The 24,462-nt window shown below is 37.3% G+C and overlaps 1 protein-coding gene across 3 annotated transcripts in view; it reads right to left on the bottom strand.

Annotated features, from left to right (window-relative positions):
* Nucleotides 1–10,654: 10,654 nt before the first annotated feature.
* Nucleotides 10,655–24,462, bottom strand: part of TIPARP (TCDD inducible poly(ADP-ribose) polymerase) — a 28,279-nt gene continuing 14,471 nt past the window's right edge. For all 3 annotated transcript variants that reach the window (XM_057739669.1, XM_057739668.1, XM_057739670.1), the window contains 4 exons: nucleotides 20,158–20,326; nucleotides 18,691–18,851; nucleotides 13,350–13,628; nucleotides 10,655–12,696 (listed from right to left, as the gene is read on the bottom strand). In XM_057739669.1, the coding sequence (XP_057595652.1) occupies nucleotides 12,249–12,696; nucleotides 13,350–13,628; nucleotides 18,691–18,851; nucleotides 20,158–20,326 (1,057 nt within the window). In that variant the 3' untranslated portion in view covers nucleotides 10,655–12,248. The remainder of the gene's footprint in view (nucleotides 12,697–13,349; nucleotides 13,629–18,690; nucleotides 18,852–20,157; nucleotides 20,327–24,462) is intronic.

The raw sequence follows: 24,462 nt of genomic DNA, 5'->3' as shown, positions 1-24,462 counted from the left end.
AATAATGCTGCAATGAACATCGGGATGTGTATATCTTTTGAAATATGGTTTTCTCTGGATATATGCCCAGCAGTGTGGTATGATAGGTCTGCTTTTAGTTTTTTAAGGAACATCCATACTGTTCTCCATAATGGTTGTACCAATCTACATTACCACCAACAGTGTAGGAGGGTTCCCTTTACTCCACATCCTCTCCAGCAATTATTGTTTGTAGACTTTTTGATAATGTTCATTCTGACAGGTACGAGGGGATAACTCATTGTAGTTTTGATTTGCATTTCTTTAATACTTAGCAATGTTGAGAATGTTTTTGTGTGCTTTTTGGCCATCTGTATGTCTTCTTTGGAGAAATGTCTGTTTAGATCTGCCCATTTTTTGATTGGGTTGTTAGTTTTTTTTAATATTGAGCTGCATGAGCTGTTTGTATGTTTTGGACATTAATTCCTTGTTGGTCACTTCATTTGCAAATATTTTCTCCCATTCTGTGGGTTGTCTTTTCATTTTGTTTGTTTTCCTTTGCTGTGTAAAAGCTTTTACATTCATTAGGTCCCATTCGCTTATTTTTGTTTTTATTTTTGTTACTCTAGGAGGTGGATCCAAAAAGATCTTACTGCAATTTATGTCAGAGAGTATTCTACCTATGTTTTTTCTAAGAGTTTTATAGTATCTGGCCTTGCATTTAGGTCTTTAATCCATTTTGAGTTTATTTTTGTGTATGGTATTAGGGTGTGTTCTAATCTCATTCTTTTACATGTAGTTGACCAGCTTTCCTGGCACCACTTATTGAAGAGACTATCTTTTCTCCATTGTATATTCTTACCTCTTTTGTCATAGGTTAATTGACCATAGGTGCTTGCATTTATTTCTGGGCTTTCTATCCTGTTCCATTGATCTATATTTCTGTTTTGTGCCAGTACCATACCATTTTGACTACTGTAATTTTGTAGTATAATCTGAAGTCAAGGAACCATGATTCTTCCAGCTCTGTTTTTCTTTCTCAGGATTGCTTTGGCTAATCAGGGTCTTTTGTGTTTCCATACAAATTTTTAAATTTTTTGTTCTAGTTCTGTGAAAAAATGCCTCTGGTAATTTGATAGGGATTGCATTGAATCTGTAGGTTATCTTGGGTAGTATAGTCATTTTGACAGTATTGATTCTTCCAATCCAAGAACATGGTATATCTTTCCATCTGTTTGTGTCATCTTCGATTTCTTTCAACAGCATCTTATAGTTTTCAGAGTACAGGTCTTTTTCCTCCTTAGGTAGGTTTATTCCTAGGTATTTTATTCTTTTCAGTGTTGTGATAAATGGGATTGTTTCTTTAATTTCTCTTTCTAATCTTTCATTGTTAGTGTATAGAAATGGAAGAGATTTCTGTTTATTAATTTTGTATCCTACAACTTTACCAAATTCATTGAGTTTTAGGAGTTTTCTGGTAGCATCTTTAGGATTTTGTAGGTATAGTATCATGTCATCTGCAAACAGTGACAGTTTGACTTCTTTTCCAATTTGGATTCCTTTCATTTCTTTTTCTTCTCTGATTGTCATGGCTAAGACTTCTAAAACTAAGGAAGTTAAGAATGAAAAAATGACTATCATGATTTAGTAAGCTTAGTCAGTGATGGACATCTTCCGTTTGGATATATTCGTGATGTGCTTTTTCCAGCTACCATTATTATTTTTTCAGTAAGGACAAAAAATATTTATGTACATTTAATATAAAACACTACATTTCTTGTTTTTAAAACATTTTAAAAATTATTTACTTCTTTCCTGTTTTCATGTGTTTTATAATGCATATAATTAGTGGAGAAGAAGATATGTACATATATATATATAAAATTTATGAGTAAATAAATATACAAAGATTGTGGTACATGCCTCCAAAATTTTTAATGATAGGAGTATATCATCACAATGTTTGGAGACCAGTGATTTTTGAGTGTGAGTTTAGAATTTAGCACACTGGTTTAAATAGGGCTCTGCCACTCACTGGCTACATTCTCTTGATCTAAATAATTTATTATAGGTCTTATTTTCTCACTGTAAATTGAGATAAGGCCCACAAGGCATTTAATACAGAGAGTAGCACATAGTAAATATTCAATAAATATCATAAATATTCAATAAACATCTCCAGCCTTCCAGGGTCACCCTTTTCTTTAATATTCCAATAAAATAACTCAATTCCTCCCATCTCACTTTTTTATGAGAAGACCAGCATATGCCCTTGAATTTCTGCAGAAGGTGCTTAAATTCTTTTGGTGGTTACATTTTCCTGGTGGTTGCCTGATGTCTCTCCTGGCTCAGTTGGCCATCACCTGTAGTCTTCCGTCCTATTCCTTCTCCACATAACTCTCAAGAATGGACATAATCTCCTTTCCAGCATTCCTTGAGACTCAAGGCTATCATAAGCCTTATGATATCTTATGGATAACACAGTGTAAATACAGTTCTGAACAGGTATCAACTTAAAATTTTGGTATCACACAGTGCCCTTGCTAAGTTCATGGACTGCTGTACACTGCTGGGAACATCTTATTGGTTCTGTACAGATGGTGGGTACATTTGGGCCTGGCCTGTTTCCCTGTTGTTGGCACTACTCCTTTCCTTCCAAGAACTTTCTGCCTTCTTAGCTCTTCCTTGAATCCCTACCCCAGTTTCTCAGACCACTACAGGCTGCTCTGTCATGCCAAGGCCTCAAGCATAGCTGCAGTCTGAGCGTTAAACTCCTCCAGGGTGCTAGTCACACAGATGTGTGAATAACACTCCTTGGAGTTACACAATAAGGCAGCCCTGACCCTTGCCATCAAGAGTGAAGGTGGTGAAAAAACTTCAAAGTCAAGAATCCATTAACATATCTTCAAAAAAAAAAAAAAAAGAAAAAGAAGAAGAAAACCCACTCACCATAGGTCTCTATTTCTCACTAAACAATCAATAGAAGCTTTTGGATCTACTGCTTTTCTTTTCTGACTCCAAAGTTATCAGACTGAATTCTGAGGCAGGGCTCAAGGTCAAAATTTTTGTACTTTCCTTGTGAGTCTTTATAGTGGAGCTGGGCACTATATAATTTATTACCCCTACTTTCTTTCTAGATCAAGTACTAAGTGTCTATTTTCTTCTCTTTCAACCACCACCTCTGCAGATAGCAACAATGCTATCATCACCACTACCACCATCATGACCTACATGACCACCTTGACCATGAGCATCAGTCCTGATCTCTTGCAGCTCTGACACTGAGACCTCTTCAGACTTGGGGCTGATCCTGAACCTTATCAGATATATGGTCCTAGTTCCATAATATGGTTTCTACCCTTTCCATCTTGTCTCTCATTGTCTCCAGTGAAATGCCCTGTGCTATTTCTTGGCTCTTGGGAACCCCACCACCACCAGACAACTCTAACACTTGAAAAGGGGGGATGGGAATTATTATAAGTGACCTCTTGCCTTTATGGACTTCTTTAGACCCTTGGCCATCCTATAACAGAAAATCCCAAAGTCAGAAAAGTTTTCTGTCGACGTGGCACCCTAGTAAGAGACGGATCAGCTGCCACTTTTGGATCCAGTTGGTTTCTCATCTATTCTGTGCTCTGATGGGAGGTTTCTGTTGAACCAGAACAGCAAGGATGGGATTGCCTTTCAACTGATACGTCTATCAGTGCAATGATGGGAGCCTTCTCATAGTGGCCTCATGATTCACCATTGCTCCCAAAGTGGAAAACATGCCTTCACAAGTGATGTCAGCCATAAGGGTACAGACTTCTTAAAGGTTTTCAGTTTTCTTTTTGAGTTGGATGTAGTTTAATATAGTCCATAATATAGGGAGGGAAAGAAAATGAAATAATAACAGGTGATAATAGTGCATACCCTGTAATTAGGAGCACAGCTACGGTAAGAGCTAGAAGCAAACATTTGATACAGTACCTGGACATCTCAAGTAACAAATCAAGGTAACTTTGGTTCAATTATTTAGATTGAGTGAAAAGTGGTATACAGCATACGTGGCCTCAGGCTAGTAGTAAGGTTTTATTGGAACACAGTGATTCTCATTCACCTACACATTTTCTGTGGCTGTTTTTGTGCTACGATGGCAGGGTTCAGTAGCTGTGAGATTCTGTGTGACACACCAAGTCTAAAATATTTATTATCAGGTTCTTTATAGAAAAAGTTTGTCAACCCTTGCTCTAAATAATGAATTCTTTTCCTAGAGCTGGCAGGAAAGTGAATTAAACTGGTCGGTCTTTGTATCATAGAAGTAAAGGCTTAACCCCAGTTAAGGCATTAGAAGTAGGGAGTAGTTGAAGCACTGCTTCTATATATCCTGCTAGATCTGAGGGCATTTGATCCTAACTAATGATAGATAAAGTAGCCTTCCACCTTCCAACCTTCAGTCCAGTTTACTGTATTAGAGACTGGAGTCAAGACCCCAGGTGATAATAGTCTCTTTGCTTTGCTTCCTTTGGGCAAATACCTCCTCAGAGATCTTGTGGGAAGATGAAGTGATGGGTCCAAGGCAGAACGGGGCACACTCAGGACAGTGTATTCCTGAGTTTCTCAGTCAGATACTGCCTGGGAATACCTTAATTCCATGATATGTTTGTGTGCATTAATGGACAAAGCTAGCTGAATTTGCTTGCTGGTAATGAGATAATTTTATTGTCTCCAAGTAGGCTTATCTCATTGCCACAAACTCAAGGCCTATAATGTCCCAGAAAATTCTGAGGGTTGAGTGTCCATTTCTGATGCTGCCCATTGCCAATCCCACCTCCCCTCACAAATTCTGAGAATTCCAGCTTTCTGTAGCAGTTCCATAAAGCTGAGGGGTTGGCTTTGATGCTAAGAGATGGGGTAAACAGAGTTAACTTTTTTTTGGTGGTCAATTCTATTGTTTTTGTTTTTGTTTTCCATTTTTTAATTGAAGTATGTTTTCATTATATTCTGCTTACCTGTATTTTTTTAATTCTTATAGTTTATAGTTTTAAATATTGTGGTTAGGAAGTAGGTGATTTTAAGTATAAAGCAAAGGAAACTGGATACTTTAACTTTACAGGGATTTATCCCTACTCCCAAATATAGATCTTCAAGTTTGCCTCATTTGAGTCCTTGTACTCAAGTAATAAGAGGTCAGCTTTGTTATTGTGCCAAATGTTTTACATTAATTCTCCTTTAATCCTTATACAGCCCATGAGGTTATTTATTATAAGGAAACTGAGTCTTAAAGATGCTAACTGCTCAAGTTACCCTACATGGAGATAATGGTGCTAAGATTTGTTTCTGTGTCCCAAGCTGCACAGGCCTTTGTGATGTCAGTCCATTAGGAAGGCCAAAGTTTCACATTAAAAATAGCTCCACTTAGAATCTGGAAGTTTCACAGACCAGACAGTGGTAAATGTAGCTTTAAGTCAGTTCATAGGCTTTCTGAAGTAATGTTTTTGCTTCCATAATCATTTGGTCTTTAAGTAAATGGATACCCAGGGTCTTTGTGAAATAGATTGGAAAACTTCCCCAAGGAGTGCCCTTTAATGCAATTCCTTGATTTAACCTTGAAAAACAACATTTGTGATAGATAACTTGTTTTTTCTCCCCAATGGCCACTTTCCTTTTTCCTAACAAAACCCCAGTCTTGTTCAGGTATGGGTGATCACCTGCTTAACGGATCACTCCCCTGCCCTAGGGAGTGAACATTGGTTAGTCCACATCTTTCATAGTGATTCTGTCCCCCTTGCCAGGGATTGGTTTAAGCACAGTCACAAGATGCAACCCAGGACAAAAGACAAAAATGGCAGTCAACTAGGAGGCTTTTGTAAGGTTTACGAACTCTGGAAAGAAAAAATAAAAGGCACTAGGTGAGGATCATCCCTTCCTACTTTTGGCTGTTGCAAATGAGAGGTAGTATTTGGAGCCAGAGCAGTCATTTTGAAATCATGAGGGGAGAACCAAGAGACATACAGGATCCTTGGAAGTGTTGCACCTTTGAATTAATCAGTGTTGGAATAACCTGTTCTGGATTTCGGTTACAAGAGATAAAGAATTCATTATGACTTAAGACATCTTTATGTATTTTTACCACAACAAGCTGATTACCTTGACCCTCTCCACAAGACTTTTTGGAGGAAGGTGTAACAGAAAAGCAAAACCTTGTGGATGTTCATTCCTTCAAAACAAAGCTCCAAATGAGGCCCTCTGTTAAGAAGTTCCTAATTACAGAAAAACAGGAGCTGGTTAGCCGTGGAGTTAATCTTAAGGTTTGAGGCAGTAACAAGGTCTCTACAAAAGACAAGGATTTCTGATATTCCTTAAAACGGGGCTGAGGGAAACTCTGTACCTTGCTAAGTTAAAGGAAGCTACTTTATATCCTGGAGCAATGCCCTTTCAAGGAGGAATTCTCTGGGTTCTAGGAGCTAGAAAACAAATGTTTTCTAAACAGATGTGTACTCTTTCTTATGTAGGAACAAAAGATCACTCAAAAGAGGCTTGAATCTTCAAAGTAAACCCACCATTAGACAATCTCAGTGCTAACATTTTTCATCCCTACATCTTTTCACCAACAATTTCTCAAAAGCAATTTGCTTTCTCTCCCATCTTTCATGAAGACTGGTCTATCTGACCAACTATAGTGCTTGTCTTTAATTCAGTCTTTAAACACCCCTTAGAAGCAGCCTTATTTTAAATGAGGTTTGTCTGTGATATGCATGTATACCACTCTTGGGAAGCCATTGGCAGTCTATTCTCTTGAGATTTCAAATACCCTTTAAAAATTTCCAACAAGCATTGGAAATTTTCATATTTGTAGTGTTCTTTTTAATTACTAATTTATATTATAACAGCTTCCTGATGATTCTTCAATATAATTTCTATTATATTTACTACTTGTATTAGCTTCCTATTGCTGCTGTTACAAATTACCAGACTTAGAAGCTTAAAATAACACAAATGTATTATCCTACAGTTCTGGAGGCCAGAAGTCCTAAAATCAAGGTGTCAGCAGGGCCGTGTTCCTTCTGGAAGCTCTAAAGGAGAATGTTTCCTTACCTTTTCTAGCTCCTAAAGGCCACCTGCCTTCTTTGACTCATGGCCTCATCCTCTGTCTTCACAGTCAGCACCACAGCATCTTCCAATCTCTCTCTGACCTTCTGCCTCACTCTTATATGAACGCTTGTGATTATATTGGGCCTCCTAGGATAATCCAGGATCATCTTCCCATCTCAAGACCCTTAATCATGTCTGCAAAACCTTGTTTGTCATGTAACATATTTACAGGTTCCTGGGATTAGGACTTGGATAACTTTGGGACCATTATTCAGCCTACCATACTACTACTACTATTATTACTACCACTGGCTAAAATTTGATTGTATACCATGAACCAGAAACTGTGCTGCTTTGCATTCTTTATCTCAGTTAGTCCACAAGCCACACACTAAGATTGTGTAACTTTCTCAGACAGGCTTGTGACTAAGTCACTGCTCTCTGATGACAGTAATTCACTGCAAAATTGAGTAACAATGATTCACAAAATCTGCATTCCCACTCCTATCTAGCACTGACTTATATATGCCTACAAGTTAATTATAACTGAGACTACAAACCTGTAATTTTAGAAAATGTCATATGGGTAGAAATTTACATTTAGAAGAAATTCAGCTACGTTTATGAGTGGCTGGAACTAAAGCTTGTTACTGGGTGCAGCTGGCTTAGATCATTGAGAGTAATTGTCATTAGATTTATGGTTGCTACTATTAAGTGGAACAGTTCATTGCATTCAGCTTAGAAATTATGACTTAAACCCTTAACCAAGATCCTGTGAAATGCAAACCTTCAAGTAGGACCTTTGTCAGAAAAGTGTGGGTTAATCCAAATCCCAAATCCATCACTGCTGCTCAAAAATATTTAGCAACTGATGGTTATACAAGAACTTTGTATTAGCGTTGGAGAGTCCCGCATTATCATGTAGTTCAATAGCATCTATTTAGTGTACTCTTGACACTCAGATCTGTTAGATGCCGTCCTTAATGGGCCGTGAAACATTCTGAAGTGCAGCTGATGTATGTAGACAGAAGGCCCAACAAATGACAATCTGGCATCTAAAACTTGCTATGTTAGAAGGGTTAGAGGCTCTTGAACACTGGGTTGAGACTCTTAGCTGATTTGATTAAGGCTATTTTAGGACTGGATATAATTAAGGAGATAGACATAGTTATAAAATTTAAATATAGAAATAGTCTAGCCCAGTGGTTTCCAGCCTGTTGGCTGTAACCTTGAGCAGCATATGGGAGTGATCGTAAGGAGCCCATTAATCCACGTGAGCACTAAATGTTGTCTGTAGACTAAGTACAGCCGACATATCAAACGTAGATATGGTTGCGATGTTGATATGAATTTGCTTCAAAATTCACTGAATTCATAGAAGCTTTTGGTCCTTTTTCATTTTATGAACTAGATACTTAAGAACAATTAAGCCCATAAAATTCTGACATCATGAGAGTGGGTGCGCACCTCCACTCTGGTTTGGAGAATTTAGCAGTGTTCATGAAATACTGCTAATACACAAATCTTGCGCATTCATGTAAGATTGAAGCCTTAAAAGAGCTGCCATCTGAGAGTTCTATTCAGGCATCAGTCTCCCAGAAAATATGCTGAGTGGGTAAAGCAATAAAATAACACCAGCGAATAATGCTGATGTAACTCTTCGATAGCATCTTTTTCTACCTATGATGATGACAGCTTATGAGTAAGGTAAGCAAGCTAAGGAAAAGTACTGTTTTATTTAACTTGCCTGCAATAAGAGTACCTAAATTGATAAACTAGATGGATCTGTTTGTAAAACCTAACACTATCATTTCTAAGGAAAATATCTTTTCTTTTTTATTGAAGTATAGTTGATTTACAATATTGTGCTAATCTCTGCTGTATAGCAAAGTGACTCAGTTATACACATATATACTTTAAAAAAAAAATCCTTTTCCATTATGGTTTATCCCAGGAGATTGGATATAGTTTCCTATGCTATACAGTAGGACCTTGTTTATCCATTCTAAATTTAATAGTTTGCATCTACCAACCCCAAACTCCCAGTCCATCCGTCTTCCTTTCTCCCTCCCCCTTGGCAACCACAAGTCTGTTCTGTGTCTGTGAATCTGTTTTATAGATAGGTTCATTTGTGCCATATTTTAGATTCCACATATAAATAATATCATATGGTATTTGTCTTTTTCTTAGTATGATAATCTCTAGGTCCATCCATGTTTCTGCAAAAGTCTTATTTCATTTTTTTTTTATGGCTGAGTAGTATTCCACTGTATATATGTACTGCATATTCTTTATCCATTCTTTATCCATTTGTGGGTGGACATTTAGGTTGTTTTCATGTCTTGGCTATTGTGAATAGTGCTGCTATGAGTACTAGGGGTGCACGTATCTTTTTGAATTACAGTCCTCTGGATATATGCCCAGGAGTGGGATTGCTGGATCATACAGTAATTCTATTTTTAGTTTTCTGAGGAAACCATGCTGCCTCTGGCTTTTAATTTGTAAATAAACGCTATTGGTTTGTATAGCAGTTTACAAAAACTTGCATTATAGGGTCTCAAAGCTGGAACATTCTTATCATTCGTAGTCTTAAAAACAACGCTACAAAGATGAGAAAACTAACCACAAAAACCATCTTACCTTCCTTAAAGAAGGGAAAAACCTCTCTGATTTAAACTGACCATATGGGACTGTTTGGGTATTGAATATAATTTTCAGACCTAGTATAATAATTCCTCCTCAAAGAGCAGTATTTCAGGCCCTAATGATTATTTTTATGTCTAAACCATGTACTAAAAGAGGTTCATAACAAAAGGTGGAGTTGGGTTTTAGAATTTATAAATACAAAGAGCCCAATATTTATTAACTTTGCACACATAAACCTTCCTGTCTACAGAATTGTATGACACTGGAATACCTTGGTTTGTAAACTCCCCCTGAAAATCTTAACCATAATTTAAGAGTGAGTTCCAGCTTTCTGAAATGGTGTAAATTAGACTTGTGCCAGTAGGGAGACAGATTTACTAAATGCCTTTCAGTATGTTTTAAATCCATGGAACCATTACAAAATTGTCTGACTCCACAGTTCTTGCTTAGTTAGAACATACAATACTACACATGAATTTAAAAATCATTACATTGGAAAGAAAGTACTGTCAGAGAGGCTCACGTTTACCAGTCAGGTCACTTTAGGTTAGCCGAAAGCTAAGGTGCTTGAGAGCGAGTGAGATTTTTACACTTCCTTTTTATATTTCCTTCTGCACCTGTTGAAGGGGATGACCTGGTCATATTTTTTACTACAGCTGTTTGCTGATATAAAACCTGTCCCTTTCCCTCAAGCACTTACCTGCAAAATAAAATATTCACTATTCTCTTGTGACTTACAGTTGACTGCCAGATAATTTTTTTGCTGATTCTCAGAGCACAAGTAGTTAGGCAGCAATTTTTGGTTGGTCTGTTCATTCAGTCATTCAATCACACATTCATTCAAGCAACCAACCAACCAACTGCATTTACAGATCATCCACTATGTGCTGAATGCAGTTGTCTTAAATGGAACCAAAACAAGAAAAAGTTTTAAAGAATTACCAGAACTTTTATTTTTGCTTAGTTTTATTAAAAAAATAAATATGTCATAAAGCTTTTTTTTTTTTTCCTTTAGGGAGAAAAAAAGGAACAGGTTTCATAAAATCAAATAAGTAATGGTAAGGTGTCTTAACTTGAAAAAGATTGGGAATCACTGGTTTACAAGTTACAATTGAATAAAAGAACAACTGTACCAGCCTCTGTTGGCTGTTTCATGCCAATGGCAGCAAACAACAAGATCAACTAGGGCAAAATAAATAACTGTGTGGAAGCCCTGGTAAGTGCTTTAACAGGCCAAGTCGCTGAGACAAGATAGATAGATCTTGCTTTCAACAAGGCAAGTTCCTGGAGAGTTGTGTGTAAATGAAATAACCAAACATACTAGGAGAGCTTGGTATCTGAAAGAATTCCATGGTGAATTCTTTTGTGAACAACCACTTCCACTTTTGTAAATCCAGGTCTATTTGCTTTGTTTAAGGCGAAGTACACTGAGTTGCTACCTCTCTGAGCTGAGGCAGCGGCACATTCACCTAACACTGCTCCTGCTGGGCCACTGGCACCATTTCCAAGTCTGTGTTTCTGTGAAGTAGTGTAAAATACAGAGTTGGCCAGGGAACCCGGCTGCATCTGGCAAAGCAGGCGGAAGGGTAGGATCTCCACCATTAACAATATTTCCACGTCAACAAACACTTTTGAGGGTCTACTTTGTGCAAAGCACAGTAATAAACCTTACCAATTCAATTACAAATGTATGTCCTTTCTCTACAACCTTCAGTCAGGGCCTAGGTCTGGAACCCTAAAATAAAAAACCTAATTCTCAAGACTGGCTTTAACCATATTAGGTGCCCAACTCCTTCAAACTGGGGTGGATGGTAATGAAAAAGACCGAATTTTCCAAGGCTGAAGTTTAACAACACAACAATCACATTTCATGTTAACTAATTAATGAAAAATTTTGCTGGTGACAGATTTTTAAAATGGTTCCTTTTTTCTTTTTTTTCTGTACTTCCTCTAAACAGAACTCTGAGTTCTCGGGAAAACTCCGCAGAACAGTTAAAGTCATTGATGCTCTCTGGTTGGGTGACATATTTCAGTCCTACTGATAGAAATAGAAATTTCTTTCCACCCACCAGAACGTCATGAACTTATCCTACACCACAGCAGTGATGCTTTGGACAGGGAGTAAATAATGGTAGTACTAGTTCCAGTCAGTTTTAATCTGTGTAAATAAACAGAATCCTCACTTTGCTCACAGCCTCCATTTCATCTGGTCAAACTTCTACCAGGCTTCAGCCACATTTAATTAGTTAGGCTGTTCACTTTATAAAAAATGCTTCTAATAACATTGCTGCCTATATGTACAGGTGTGAATGAAAAGAGTATGCAATCTGTAGTCTTTTCCACACTGAGTACACTAACAACAATTAGTAAATAATTAAAGAATAAGTGGTCATTTTAAAACTTGTGTTTTTTTGCCTTAAAAAAATTTCACTTTCTAGCACTTAAAAAAATGAGTCTTAAAAGTGCCCTATTAATGTCCAATGCTGTTCCCCACTCTGGCCCACCCATCCAAAACCTGCTACAAATGCTGGATTGAGTTTACACAAATAATTTAGCAGTACCAAGATTTTTCAAATGGAAACAGTGTTACTGACTTCTTCATATTGGATAACAAAATAAGGGTAACTCTGGTCATCATTAAAAATGACAAAAATCTGAGGCTCAAAGAAATTATCCACACAAGAGTCATATAGGTCACTGGTGACACTGCCGGGATTGACAGGAGGGGGCCTTCTCATGCCATGACTGCCCATTGTGTATCTGCCAGTTAGCACTTTAGCCAGAAACATGAAATGGATTCCTTTGGAGGACTTCTTAGAAAAGTTATGAGAGTAGCTTGCCTTCTTTGCAAAATAACTGCCTTGTCCAAACATTGTAGCATGCTTTCCACAGACTCGAGGGTCAAAGTTGTGCTTGCAGATTCCATCTACCACATCCTGGGATGTTCCATGAAATAAATGTCTCTCATTTATTATTCTGTCACGGCCAAACATTTTCCTGTTCATATATTCCTTTTTCCTAATGCAAAGAGTGGACAGGGAATTCAGAAAAATTAAGGTATAGATCAGCTTAATAGGCATGATGTAGTCATAAACTTCTCTTTATGGTTTCAATGGGGAGGAAATGTTAAAGTAGCTATCAAGGGCAAAATGTCATCAAAGAACATCCTAAATGTTTAAACTTATCTTTTCCACTGCAGACAAGAAAAGCCCTTTCCCTTTTTTCTCCACCACCATTTGTTAACCTGTTCTCTCTTCAAATCTAGTTCTCATATCTTCTCAGGGTGACTTCCTTACCTAATTCCACCAACCTGAGAGTCTCTTAATTCTGAGGTTCCTCAAATCTACATGTATCCCCTCTGAATTACATTAATTTGTTGCTGACTTGAGAGGCAGCATAAGTAAAGTGATTAAGAACAACGCCTATGCTACTAGACTGCCTGGGTTCAAATTCCAGCACCATATCTTATTAGCTCTCTGACCTGTGGCAAGCTATCTGTGAGTCGGTTTCCTTTCTGTAAAATGCAGATTGTAATAACCTTACTTGTAGGTGAGTTAATATATGAAAAAATATGACATTAAATTTTATGCAAGTCTTTACTATTATGTTCTGCATTTGTCATTAGCTACATCAAGAAAAGCTCTCTTGAACTTTTCGTACTGGTGACTCACCTTTTATATTTCTCCCAAAGAAACTGGTTTTGGACTCTCAATATTTGCAAAATTCTATATTTAAACTCAGGCACAGTCTTATGAAAAAGATTATAAATGATTCGATAACTTTTGTCCTCTGCAGAAACAGGCACTTGGATGAAGTCCTGAGATGGATGCATATAAACCCAAGTTTCAGGGTAAAAGTTTGCTGAGGTGACCCCGTCTGGGCAGATGATTTGTGATGAGGAGGTTGCTTCAAGAGGTGGTGGAGCCTGTGTGGGAACACCACCAAGTGTCCTAGAAAGGAGAGGGAGAATGTCAATGTAAAACCTCAGCAATGAGTCCATCTCACATTACAGTGCTCTACAGCAGTACCTAATATTATAATCTGAATAGCCTAAGTCCTTGTCTAAAAAACAATATAGAACATGCTATCAATTAAAGAAAAAAATCTTAGGGCTAACACTGCCTGTACAGAGATAACCTATTATTAGCTTCTCCCAGCCTCCTTTGTGGAGAAAACTCTGGAATGTACTGCTGCAAGGCAAGGAAGCAAGCGCCAATTTATATATATCTTTACTTTCTGAATCCTGGACTCCTCTTTTGCCTATATAGTTACGCTCCGTTTCAAGGGAGCAACAATTTATATGCGTTCCTCAAACTTTGCTGTACTAAGCAGAAAACAGATCATTGCTGACGGCTGTGTAGATGGGGAAGCATAGTGAGTGGAGACAAAGTGAGGCAGGTGAGCAAGAGGGAGCTTACAGGGAGAGGACAGAAAATATTAAAAATAAAAAGCTTCTACTTTAGTTTTTGTATAAAAACAAACAAATCATGGAGTAGACATTAAAAGCTGACATTTGGCATTTGCTTCAGTTTTAAATATCACATACAACAACAAAATCATCAATACAATTCAAATTTTATAGCTTTAGATGTGCTTAAGGTAGAGCTAATTACTTTAAGCCCTAGACACCAGAATATCCTTGAACCTTAAGTTCAGGTCTGTTACTTTGAAAGATGAGTTTAGACAGTTACTTATTCCTGCCTGATTAAATGATTTAAATTATATTTCTTGCCCATTTTCAAAACAGAGCAAAAGGGAAGAAGCAGAGAGAAAGAAAATCCTGACCCTGAGACCCAGATTCAGGGCTGGGGTACTGCAACACTCATCAGTGGTCACAAGGAAGCGCTAAGTCTGCCAAATGGATTAGGAAACTGAAATTTTCAAAAGAGCTTTGTGACACAGAGGTTACAACTGCAGGTGAACACGCGGCTAATCTCCAAGAGGCTATCTTACCATCAGCCACCTTATACTAAGCACATGTTACAGACCAGGCATTTCACACACAGTATCACCACTTATAACAACCCTGCACAATGGCTTGGTTATCCCCTTTTCAAATCAAGAAACTGCCAGCACAGCTAGCAAAGAACAGAGACAGGATTTGAACGCAGGCCTATCTAGTTGCTAAGCACATACTCCTTGCATTTCCATATATTTCACAATTCATATATACATATACTTTTTTTTTTTTTTCTTTAAACAAGGCTTGAAAGTGGTCGACGGATACCAGGATTGCAACTCAGGTCTGCCTGACACCCACTACTATTACCACTACCCCACAGTCTTTTGATTTTTAAGAGATGGCTTGATAAGAAGCTAAAAGCTATAGAGGCACAACATGCCTTCTCTACCCCCCACCTCCTTCAAATAGCTGTGCCTATGATTAATGTGCCTCAAACTCCCTTTGTGAGATTGAAACAGTTTTGGGTGGCTCCAAGGCTTCCATAATACCCCAGGTGCTTTTAAGTTCAGAAGCAGGTCTAAAGGGGTGCTGGTTTCCCCAACCTTCATGACAGGAGTTACAACAGTTCTTTGTCTTCTGGAGCATTTTCACAAAGCCCTGACAGATTCCTCCAGAGCCTTCCTTCACTGGTACATTTTTCTGAAGAGAGGCCCTACTGCTTTAATCAGATTTTGACAGGTCTGTAACTCTTTAAAAAGCCATCACTGTTCTAGAGGAATGCCAGGAAACACAGACTATAAGCTCCTTATTTTCACTTGTTCCTTCTATTCCTGCTTTGCAAAGAGTGTAAGTCCTAACTCACCAGGTTTCCCAGTATTGTTATGGGTTGAAGTTATCAACAGAGGTTTCTCAGTTGAAGGAGGAAGGTAAGATTCTCCCAACCACTCTGCCCAAAATAGGCTTCAGGCTGTCACAGTCGTACTGAAAACCTGGCACTGACAACAGAAGAGACTGTTCCTTTTCCTTCTGCTACCACTCCTGACTAGAAATCAGTTTCACAAAATGAAAACTTCAAATGTCTCCTTTTTCAGGTGGGGTCTATTATTTCCTTACATATGCTTGAAGATGAGCCTGTGTAAATAAATCTCATCTATTCTAAGACATTAAATTAGATTTTATATATTTGGTTAAGCATCCATTCCTACCCACAGATGCTTACTTTTAATAAGCCAACATCCTAATTGGGCTAAAACATAAAAATGCATGTAGACATCTGTCTGACGGACCTCTACACTCTGGTTGCCATGGGTTAAATACATATTCTAAGCACAGTTACAAATGTAGCTTTATTTTCTGAGAGTGCTGAGTTTGTATTCAGCTCATGGGTATTCCAATGACATACTGGGAGCTTCCCACGCTGTAACCAGCCTTCTTTAGAGAGGTAAAGTCAAAGGCTATGGAGCTTGTACTCAAGGGCCTCTGAAGAATGAACTTACCTAAACCAAGGTCACCTTTTATCACTCTCCTTCCCACCCCTGGCCATTCTGAAAGACGTTTCCTAACCTAACTTCAGTGATGGAAGTGAAAACTGATTTTATCCTTTTTGGGGAGGAGTCAAAGAAATCCTCTCAGGCCTTCTCATGACCATGAGGTGACTGCACAGGATAGATGTCCTTTCAGCTGAAATGGGCTTCCAAACCCATTTGTGTGGTATTTGTGTGCTTATGCAGCTTTAGCTCAAGTATTCTCAGAAAATGAAACAATAAGATCCTTTTTGTCAGCCCTGTTAAAAATCAGCAACACAAGGAAAAAAAATTTTAACTATGAGGAATGTTAGCTACCTTTGATTGTAATAATCATTTTACAATATATAAAGTCATTATACTGTGCATTTTCAACTTATACAGTGTTCTGTGTCAATTATATCTCAATAAAACTGGAAGGGGGAAAAAAACCAGGGAAACCTTCATTTAAATAGAGACAAGCTTGCCAGAAATTCATGAATTAAGCCCGCACCCCATCCCTACACCTCCCTACTCTAGCATTCCCAATTTTTAAGAATTTCTGATTCCCTGATAATTGTGGCCTTTTTGACACATATGTTTTTCTTTGATCTTTGCATTTACTAACATTTACTTTTTTTTTTTGGCACACAGGCTTAGTTGCTCTGCGGCATGTGGGATCTTCCTGGAGCAGGGATCAAACCCGTGTACCCTGCATTGGTAGGCGGATTCTTAACCACTGCGCCACCTAGGAAGCCCCTACTAACATTTACAAATAAAACTTTATTCCTGGCTAAGATCATGATCTGTTTAGAAGTCTACTTATGAAATCTGCTTTTTGGAATTAGTCGCCCTCCTCTTTCTCCCCTCTAGGCTAGCCCCAGACTCTAGGCAGACAGGAACCAAAGGGCTGCATTTACCCCATTCTAACCTGGTGAATTTGCTGCTTCTCTGCTCTTTTCCCATTGAAATGTCTGCATAATTTCTTTGATTTGCTAAGCTCTTACTTTATACCTGATGATCACTGTTCCAGATAAGAAGACTAAAATAGGAAATTTTAAAAAGAAAAAGGAAGAGAGTGACTTTCTTTGTTCTCTTGTAAGCCTGTGTTATAAACAGGAAGGCCATATTTGTGGCATTAATTCTATTACTGCTCATATTGTTTTTACAGTTCATACTTTTACAAAACAAGCCTAAGTTTAAAAAAAAGGTTGGTGGGGAGGGAGAGGATTTTCCATAATTACTTGTCTTAGGATTAAAACAAATCAATTTTCACTATTCTGTAAAACTCCCCCAACAATGCAGCACTTGAATGAGCATTCTTCCTCTCACACAGAAGCTGCATCTCGCTTGATTGGCTCAGCATGCCAAGCTGCTGCTCTCGCTAATGAGTTCTACTGTCTCACTAGGAGGACAATATGTTCCTAACTACTGGACGCTGACACTATCTCCAGCTGTGCTAGTGAAATCACAGAATGGCATTTTTATTAGTTTCTAATAAAAAAAACAAAAAAACCCAAAAAACCCCTATAAGGTAAAATTTTTCACACTTGAACTAGGAAAAAAGCACGTATTTACCCCAAGTCAACATATATATTTCTAAAATCTGCCCTACTACAAATTGTTTTTGGATACCAAGCATTTCAGGGATTTTTGTTTATATTTTGTTTTTAACGTTCCCCTTGCAATCTCAGAATCAGAATCACTAAGACTCTGCTGTAATGATCTAGGAAAAACCATTTTGGGGTTGAAATAAAAAACAACTAGTAAGAATATAAAAAAAGATTTTTACCTCAAAGAACAGCAGAAGAGACCAACCAGTATTACCCTAGACCTTCCCAGTTCATAAAACCAAGTAAACATAGTAGCAGTTTACAAATCAAGCTCTAAATATGGTCTACCTCACTAGAGTCGATAATAGTTTCCCTAGAGACACTACCTTTCAGAGATGGCCTTGCTAATGGTAATGTTCTCCAGATTCTGGCATCTATGGGTATGTGCCAGTGGGCTCTCTAGGGAGGGAAAAGAAAAATGGCACTTGGGAAAATGGAAGGAGAGCTCATCAATAATTCAGAAGGATGAGTTCAGTTTCAACCAAAAAGTACAACAGGTAATTTTGGTGACTATTACAGGAAGATGGACTTTACTGAGCAAATGAGAATGCAAATTATTTGAAAAGGTGAATTTTTCCCATGCAAATTCACTCACGGAAGAAGAATGGGGAACAGCACCTTGAGGGACTCTCTCTTCTTGCCAAGGCAATTTACCTGGGCTGGGAAATAGTCCCATAGCAAGGAAGGGTATCTCAAATCATCCATGAAGGAGGCAAATGCAAACTCTGCCTTATTCCAGATATAATTACTTTTAATTGTGGAAAAATGTTTACTCTGCTTTTCAGTTCAAAAAATCCAATAGGATACTCATTCTTTTAGTGTTGGGTTAATTGCAGCTTATCTGAACTCTAGTTTTTGAAGAATTAAATCTAAAGAATAACTCAGAATTTTACATTCTAAAGGTAAAAATCAAGCTAGTCTTTTTCTCTTTGGCACTGAGTTGTGCATTTACATAAAATGGAAGCAAAGATGAGACTTTCTGCTGGACACTTACTGTAAATATGGAAGCAGTATAAAACAGGAACGGAAGAGGGGTCTCCTTTTTACTTCTCTCCTGAAGAATGAGTTGTGAAGAATGTAGTGGTTGTTCCACATCATAAATCGGACCTCTTTCAAACCCCGAGAGTTGGCTTCTTCAATCAATCGAATAACAGACTATGGAGTAGAAAACAGAAGGGGAAAAAAAAAAGTTAAAAAAGCAATAAACAGAAATTAGTCACTATAAAATATGAAAAATGTTAAGGTAACTAAAGGTAAAAAATAGTTAACTTTGCTGTTAACATCAGAAAAGTTTCAATAAAGTACACTGAGTCAAATTACTTCCTGTTATTCGTAGGAATTCTATTTTTTTTTTTCAAAGAGGCAGAATAGAAAGATGCTTCCTGTTCAGAACATGGATCTCCACCTTATGAAACACGTGAAGCATTAGTCTATTTTATTTTGAGGCCTTAACAATGTCCTGGATATTTTTTTGTTTATATTTCTTAAGGGAGTTTCAGAAGAGGATTAAAGATGGTAGTATATACAGTTCAAATAAACCAGTTAAGTTCCAAACCTAAGAAACCTCTCAGAGGAAAAACAAAGGGACAATCCAACTAGTCTGAGAATACATTTTAAACAGCCTCTTATTCTCTTTGGAAGGTGTTAGATACCAGTGACTACTTAAGAGTCAGAAATTTTAATTCAATATTGTGTTTTATACTAATTAACATACTAGGTCATTTTCTTTTGCTATTGCCTTAAAAGAAAACCTGAAGTAGATAAGTCAGTTCTCCCTATTTGTAACACTGGAAATGAATTTAATCAAATTGAAGAAGTCAGATCTTTGGAATGTGAAATTAATCTTGAAATCCATTTCAGGGCATTTAAATGTGACTCAGAATTCTCATTCAGAGGCAAAGCAAACCACCATCATTTTAAAACCTCACTTTGTGACTGATGAGCTATTCTTTCCATCTCAGACTAAGGATGCATGTGCACATGTGACAGAATTTTAAATGACTGATTTGCCTGACCACAGTTCAATAAACATTTTCAAGCACTTCTTCCAGGGGCTTAAGAGTGATTGTTTCCCCCTAGACTTCTAAAATGTCTAACATACAATCCAATCACCAGCAGCCAGATATAGCCAAAAGTTACACCAGTGCTCATCTCATTAAAATTACTCCAAAGGTGGCACTGAGTCTGAGTACTTACCACAGTAAATACTTGGTCCCTATAGTATAAGATACTGGGAAAAACATTTTCTCTTTGATAATAGTGGTATTCTGTTTATGGGTTCCAGGAGATTAATGTAAAAAAATACATTTTCAGAAAGGTCGAGAGAAAGGTGTTACTCATATCAAGACTCAATTTTACATTCATAAGCTCTTTGATTTGTGGTTCTGTCTAGTCATCATTGAAAAGGAACAGTGAAAGACAAAATTTAAATGTACTTTTTGGAAAAAGAACCTGTAAATACCTCAGGATACTCTCTCCATCCAAAGTGGTCCCTACAGAAGAATTTCCAGACTGTGTGGTAAATAGAGTTGACATTGCTAGAGGGTGGTGTGGACAGCCTTCGCAGCTGGTCAAATTCAGTTGTTTCATACACATTCATGGCATTCAGATCTGCCCAAAACTCTTGTCCTCTAAAAAGACCCAAGAAAAAATGAACTGTTAGAAAATACATTTGCAAAAAAGAAATATCTAAACATCTCACATGACATTACAAATATCTAGTATAGCATATTGTAGAATTTTCAAAGCTTGTCTTGTTTGGAGTTAAAAGGACATCATTACTGTTGTTTCCCCATTTCATACATGCCTTTTCTTAACAAGACCAAAACATCCAAGCCATGGAGTAGGGATTGATTCCATCCCATAGCATCACTGGCCTAAACCAATCAACACAGTGCCACCCTCCTCACCACAGTGGGGTGAGCCAAACCTGGTCTCAATCAATCAGGGAGTCAGCTCTAGGATGAAGCTGACATAGCAGATAGAAACAAAAGAAACTTCTTTTGAAGCTTGTCTTTTTTTTTTTTTTGAGGCATCAGTTTACCTAAGCCAACACAGGAATACACAATATTGCCTGAGTAAAGACAGGAAAAAAAAAATGACCTCAGATGAGGCGAGTACTGCTAATCTACCCAACATCAACTTTATCTTTTATCCTGTGGGTGGAAAAAAAAGTTGACAAAACATGATGAGAAAAAATAGTTTGGATTATTATAAAGTTTAGCTACGAGAATAGTTTTGTCATTTTGTTATCTGGTCTGCTGCTGCTGAACCAGCACTTTACTGGGGTGGGGGCAGGGGTAGGGGGTGTCCCACCACACAAATCAGAATCACTTAAAAAATCAATTTATAAAGGGTGGCCCCAAAAAATTGTGTATCTTTTTAAATTTGTTTCTTTTTTCATCTCGTGTTTGAAACATCTGAACCATTAATGACAAAATGTTCATCTTATTTTTCTCTTTTCATGTATATTTCAAAATTTCCCTAAGAAAATATAAATAATATTACAGATATAAGCAGAATGACTATGTTTCCGAATACATTCTTTCATTCTTCCCACCACAGATTTCTAAGCGAATGTCTGTGACACATATCCAGATACTCCAGATCCAGTAGCACTCAAAGCTGGCTCATGTGAAATTCAGGTGTTTGGATGGATATTCCCAATTAACATATTTCTTTGCAGTAAATCAGGAATTTTGAAAAGGGTATTAATCTTAATCTATAGTTTTTGTTGGTTAGTGTGACACTCCAGACCCTGCTCTTGGAACACTTGTTTCAAGGACTGTTAATAAGCATCTGTACAAAAAGCATTCTGTGGTCAAAAGTTTGAAAAATTTGGTTACACAAAGTCAAACAATTTACTTACTGCAGCCACTCCTCAGTCCCTTTAATATCTAAGGTAGATACTGAAGTACCATGATGAGGGCTAGTAAGTATTCTTCTAAACCTATGATAACGCTCTCCCTTTTACTCATGAATAACTATTAACATCTCTCACTACACACCCCTGGCAAATATGAGGGAAAGAAAATATTTCCCACCCTCCACCCAACATCCATAACTTGTGAATCAGGTTCTCTTTGTGGAAAAACAAAAAACAAAAACCAAAAAAACTCAAGTCATATCGAACTGATGGTGCCACGGGGCACATAACTTGTAAAAAGCAGTATGTTCCTTCAAAAATTCCTAAAGAGCTTCCAACAACCCTAATTTGTTTCTTAATTTCAAGTTAGGATTAGGATGCCTAATTTCATCCTAACTAGTAGGATGCAGTCTTAAAAGGAACATATAATTTTAAGTGTGAAATGGGAAGACAATAAAATGTAGTTTGTATCACATTTGAACACTATTTAAAATTATTTATGGTAAATAGGAATACTTAATCCAAATTTTAAAAAATGTTCCTGGGAAATTCTTCAAAAAAGAAAAACATTGAAAACTTGAACTCCTATGCCTATATTAAACTTCACATCAAGTTGCTTTAAACAATTTTTTCTTACCTTTAGGAAAAGCTGATGTTATCAACTGAGTGGAGAGACATTAACCTTTCTCCCACTTAAGATCATTTCCAGTTTCTAAACAGATTTTCCTGCTTTAAGTTTATTTCCCAGTAACTGTTCCTAATTACAAGTTAACAAATCCTCAGTATTTTCTTTATGGAGTTCTTAGAAGAGCAGTCATTATGTTAATATACATTACAATATAAACAGCCAATGCTTTTTGCTGTTAAAGTATCAGATTTTATTCTGGACATCTCTCTAGCAATTTCTGTTTACGCCTGTATTATTAAGACTTCATAGATAATGATTTGCATGAGAAAGACATCTAAAACTGCAGCTTTTGCTACATTCTGTGTGCACTTCAGTCCTTTGGGCACTATGAAATTTCTATGACAAATCCTAATTTACTACAATCAAATGTTCTGTGGATTAATGTATCAAAGTACTGTTTCAGCTCTATTTGATTTTCAATATGCTTTTCTAGACGTGACAGAGACAAAACAACAAATCTGAAAAACATTAAATTATCTTTTTATAAGATTAATTTTACCACCTGCTCTCCCTTAAACAGGAAATGCTTAAAAAAATCAAAGCCTAGAGTTTTTATTCTCTTCAATCTGCATCAGTATAAAATTCATGCAACACGAATGCCAAATGTTCGACAGCCACCACTCTTATCAAACCATTGTTTCATATTATCAGAAAGCAGTTATGAGTCATGTGTGTGTGGAAATGGTGATGGTGGGCTGTATTAGGCAATATACAAAGAATTAAACAGATGTAGTCCCTGGCTTCCAGGGGCTTCAAGAGAGAAATCACTAACAAAATATAAAACCAAAGAAGGTGTATATCTGCCTATCTAAATTCTCGATGGCAAGTACACTCTGGGAATGAGAGGACAAAGAATAGGCATGCAGCATTATGGGAGATGAGGTGGATGGATAAAGGTCAGGAAAAGTAAGAGGCTTTCCAGTATCAATCCAAGATAGCTTTCTGTAAGAGAATTTTAGGAACAGTTTAACAGGAAATAATTACCAGTAAATGAAGGTTGTGTGGAAGAACAAGAAAAAAAGAGTTCTTCATGCATTTTGCTCAAAGGGTAGGGACAGGTAAGGATAGGAGCAGAGAGCTGGAAAATGAAACATTCTAAACAGGGGTACATAAGAAATGACAACATGTGAACAGGGTATATAACAGGCACTGTAAGAGATGTCGGGTCATGAGCTAAGGAGGTAAGTCCAAGGTCTCAGAGCCTTAAATAAAGGTTGGAATTTAAAGTATTGAGCAGATGGTGGTAAAGGGTCAAAGTAGTAAATACAGGATGTGTAAAAACTAAGCAACAGAGACAGTGCAAGAGATGGGTGTGGAGGTGGCGGGCAAGGGGGATAAGGCTTTGTAAGGCAAGGTGCAATCATCCTGGCAGATCAGAACCCTATCTGACTTAATGGCAGCCCTACTGAGGGACAGGCAGAAAAGAGTGAGTATGGGAGACTGCAGCTGTGCAGCATGACTTAGATTTGGTCAAATACATCATGTGGCTAAAACCAATCAATTTGGACTCACTCAAAATATAACCTTATCATGATGAATCAGGAAAAAAATGTTGTGAACAGATTGCTGATTTTTGCTTTAATGGGAAGAATGAACGTGAACTGCTGAAAATATTAACAATTTTGTGTCCACATGCTTCACCAACAAACACACCACCACACATACCAATACAAGAATCCAGACACAAAACTAATTAAAAATTCTGAAAAGGACACCCATTCTCATAATTTAGATGCTTTCTAACAATGGTTCTCTTCCTACTCAACAAATATCTTGACATACCAACATTTCCAACATATATTATCAACACACAGAGCACCAACACCCACACTAAGTCAGAAAGTCTGCCCCACACACCATCATTTCTTCTATGTATATTTCAGATACTAAAAAGTAAAAAGGGCCTGTGATATAAATGATAGAGTTGTAATAAAACCCAAAACTTATTAAAGAAATAGTTCCTGAATGAAACAGAAATTAGGACATGATCTCTTTGCTGGATAAATAGTTCTTGGGATTATGCATTTGGGAACTCAGGAAAGGATAACCATTTTAGGCAACTTCTCTATTTATAAACTGTTTGAAACCAAGAAGAAATGTGACAATTGAAAACAAACAAAAGTAACCTTAAGTAGACACATTGATTAGGCAATGGACTGTGTGTTGGGATAAGATGAAAAAGGCAAAATACCCAAAAGTCAGTGGGGAGACAG

Source organism: Hippopotamus amphibius, chromosome 6 (genome assembly GCF_030028045.1).
Source record: "Hippopotamus amphibius kiboko isolate mHipAmp2 chromosome 6, mHipAmp2.hap2, whole genome shotgun sequence".
In the NCBI taxonomy this organism is placed as follows: Eukaryota; Metazoa; Chordata; class Mammalia; order Artiodactyla; family Hippopotamidae; genus Hippopotamus; species Hippopotamus amphibius.
The sequence above is the reverse complement of the archived record's forward strand: the minus strand, read 5'-3'. Positions and strand labels throughout refer to the sequence as shown.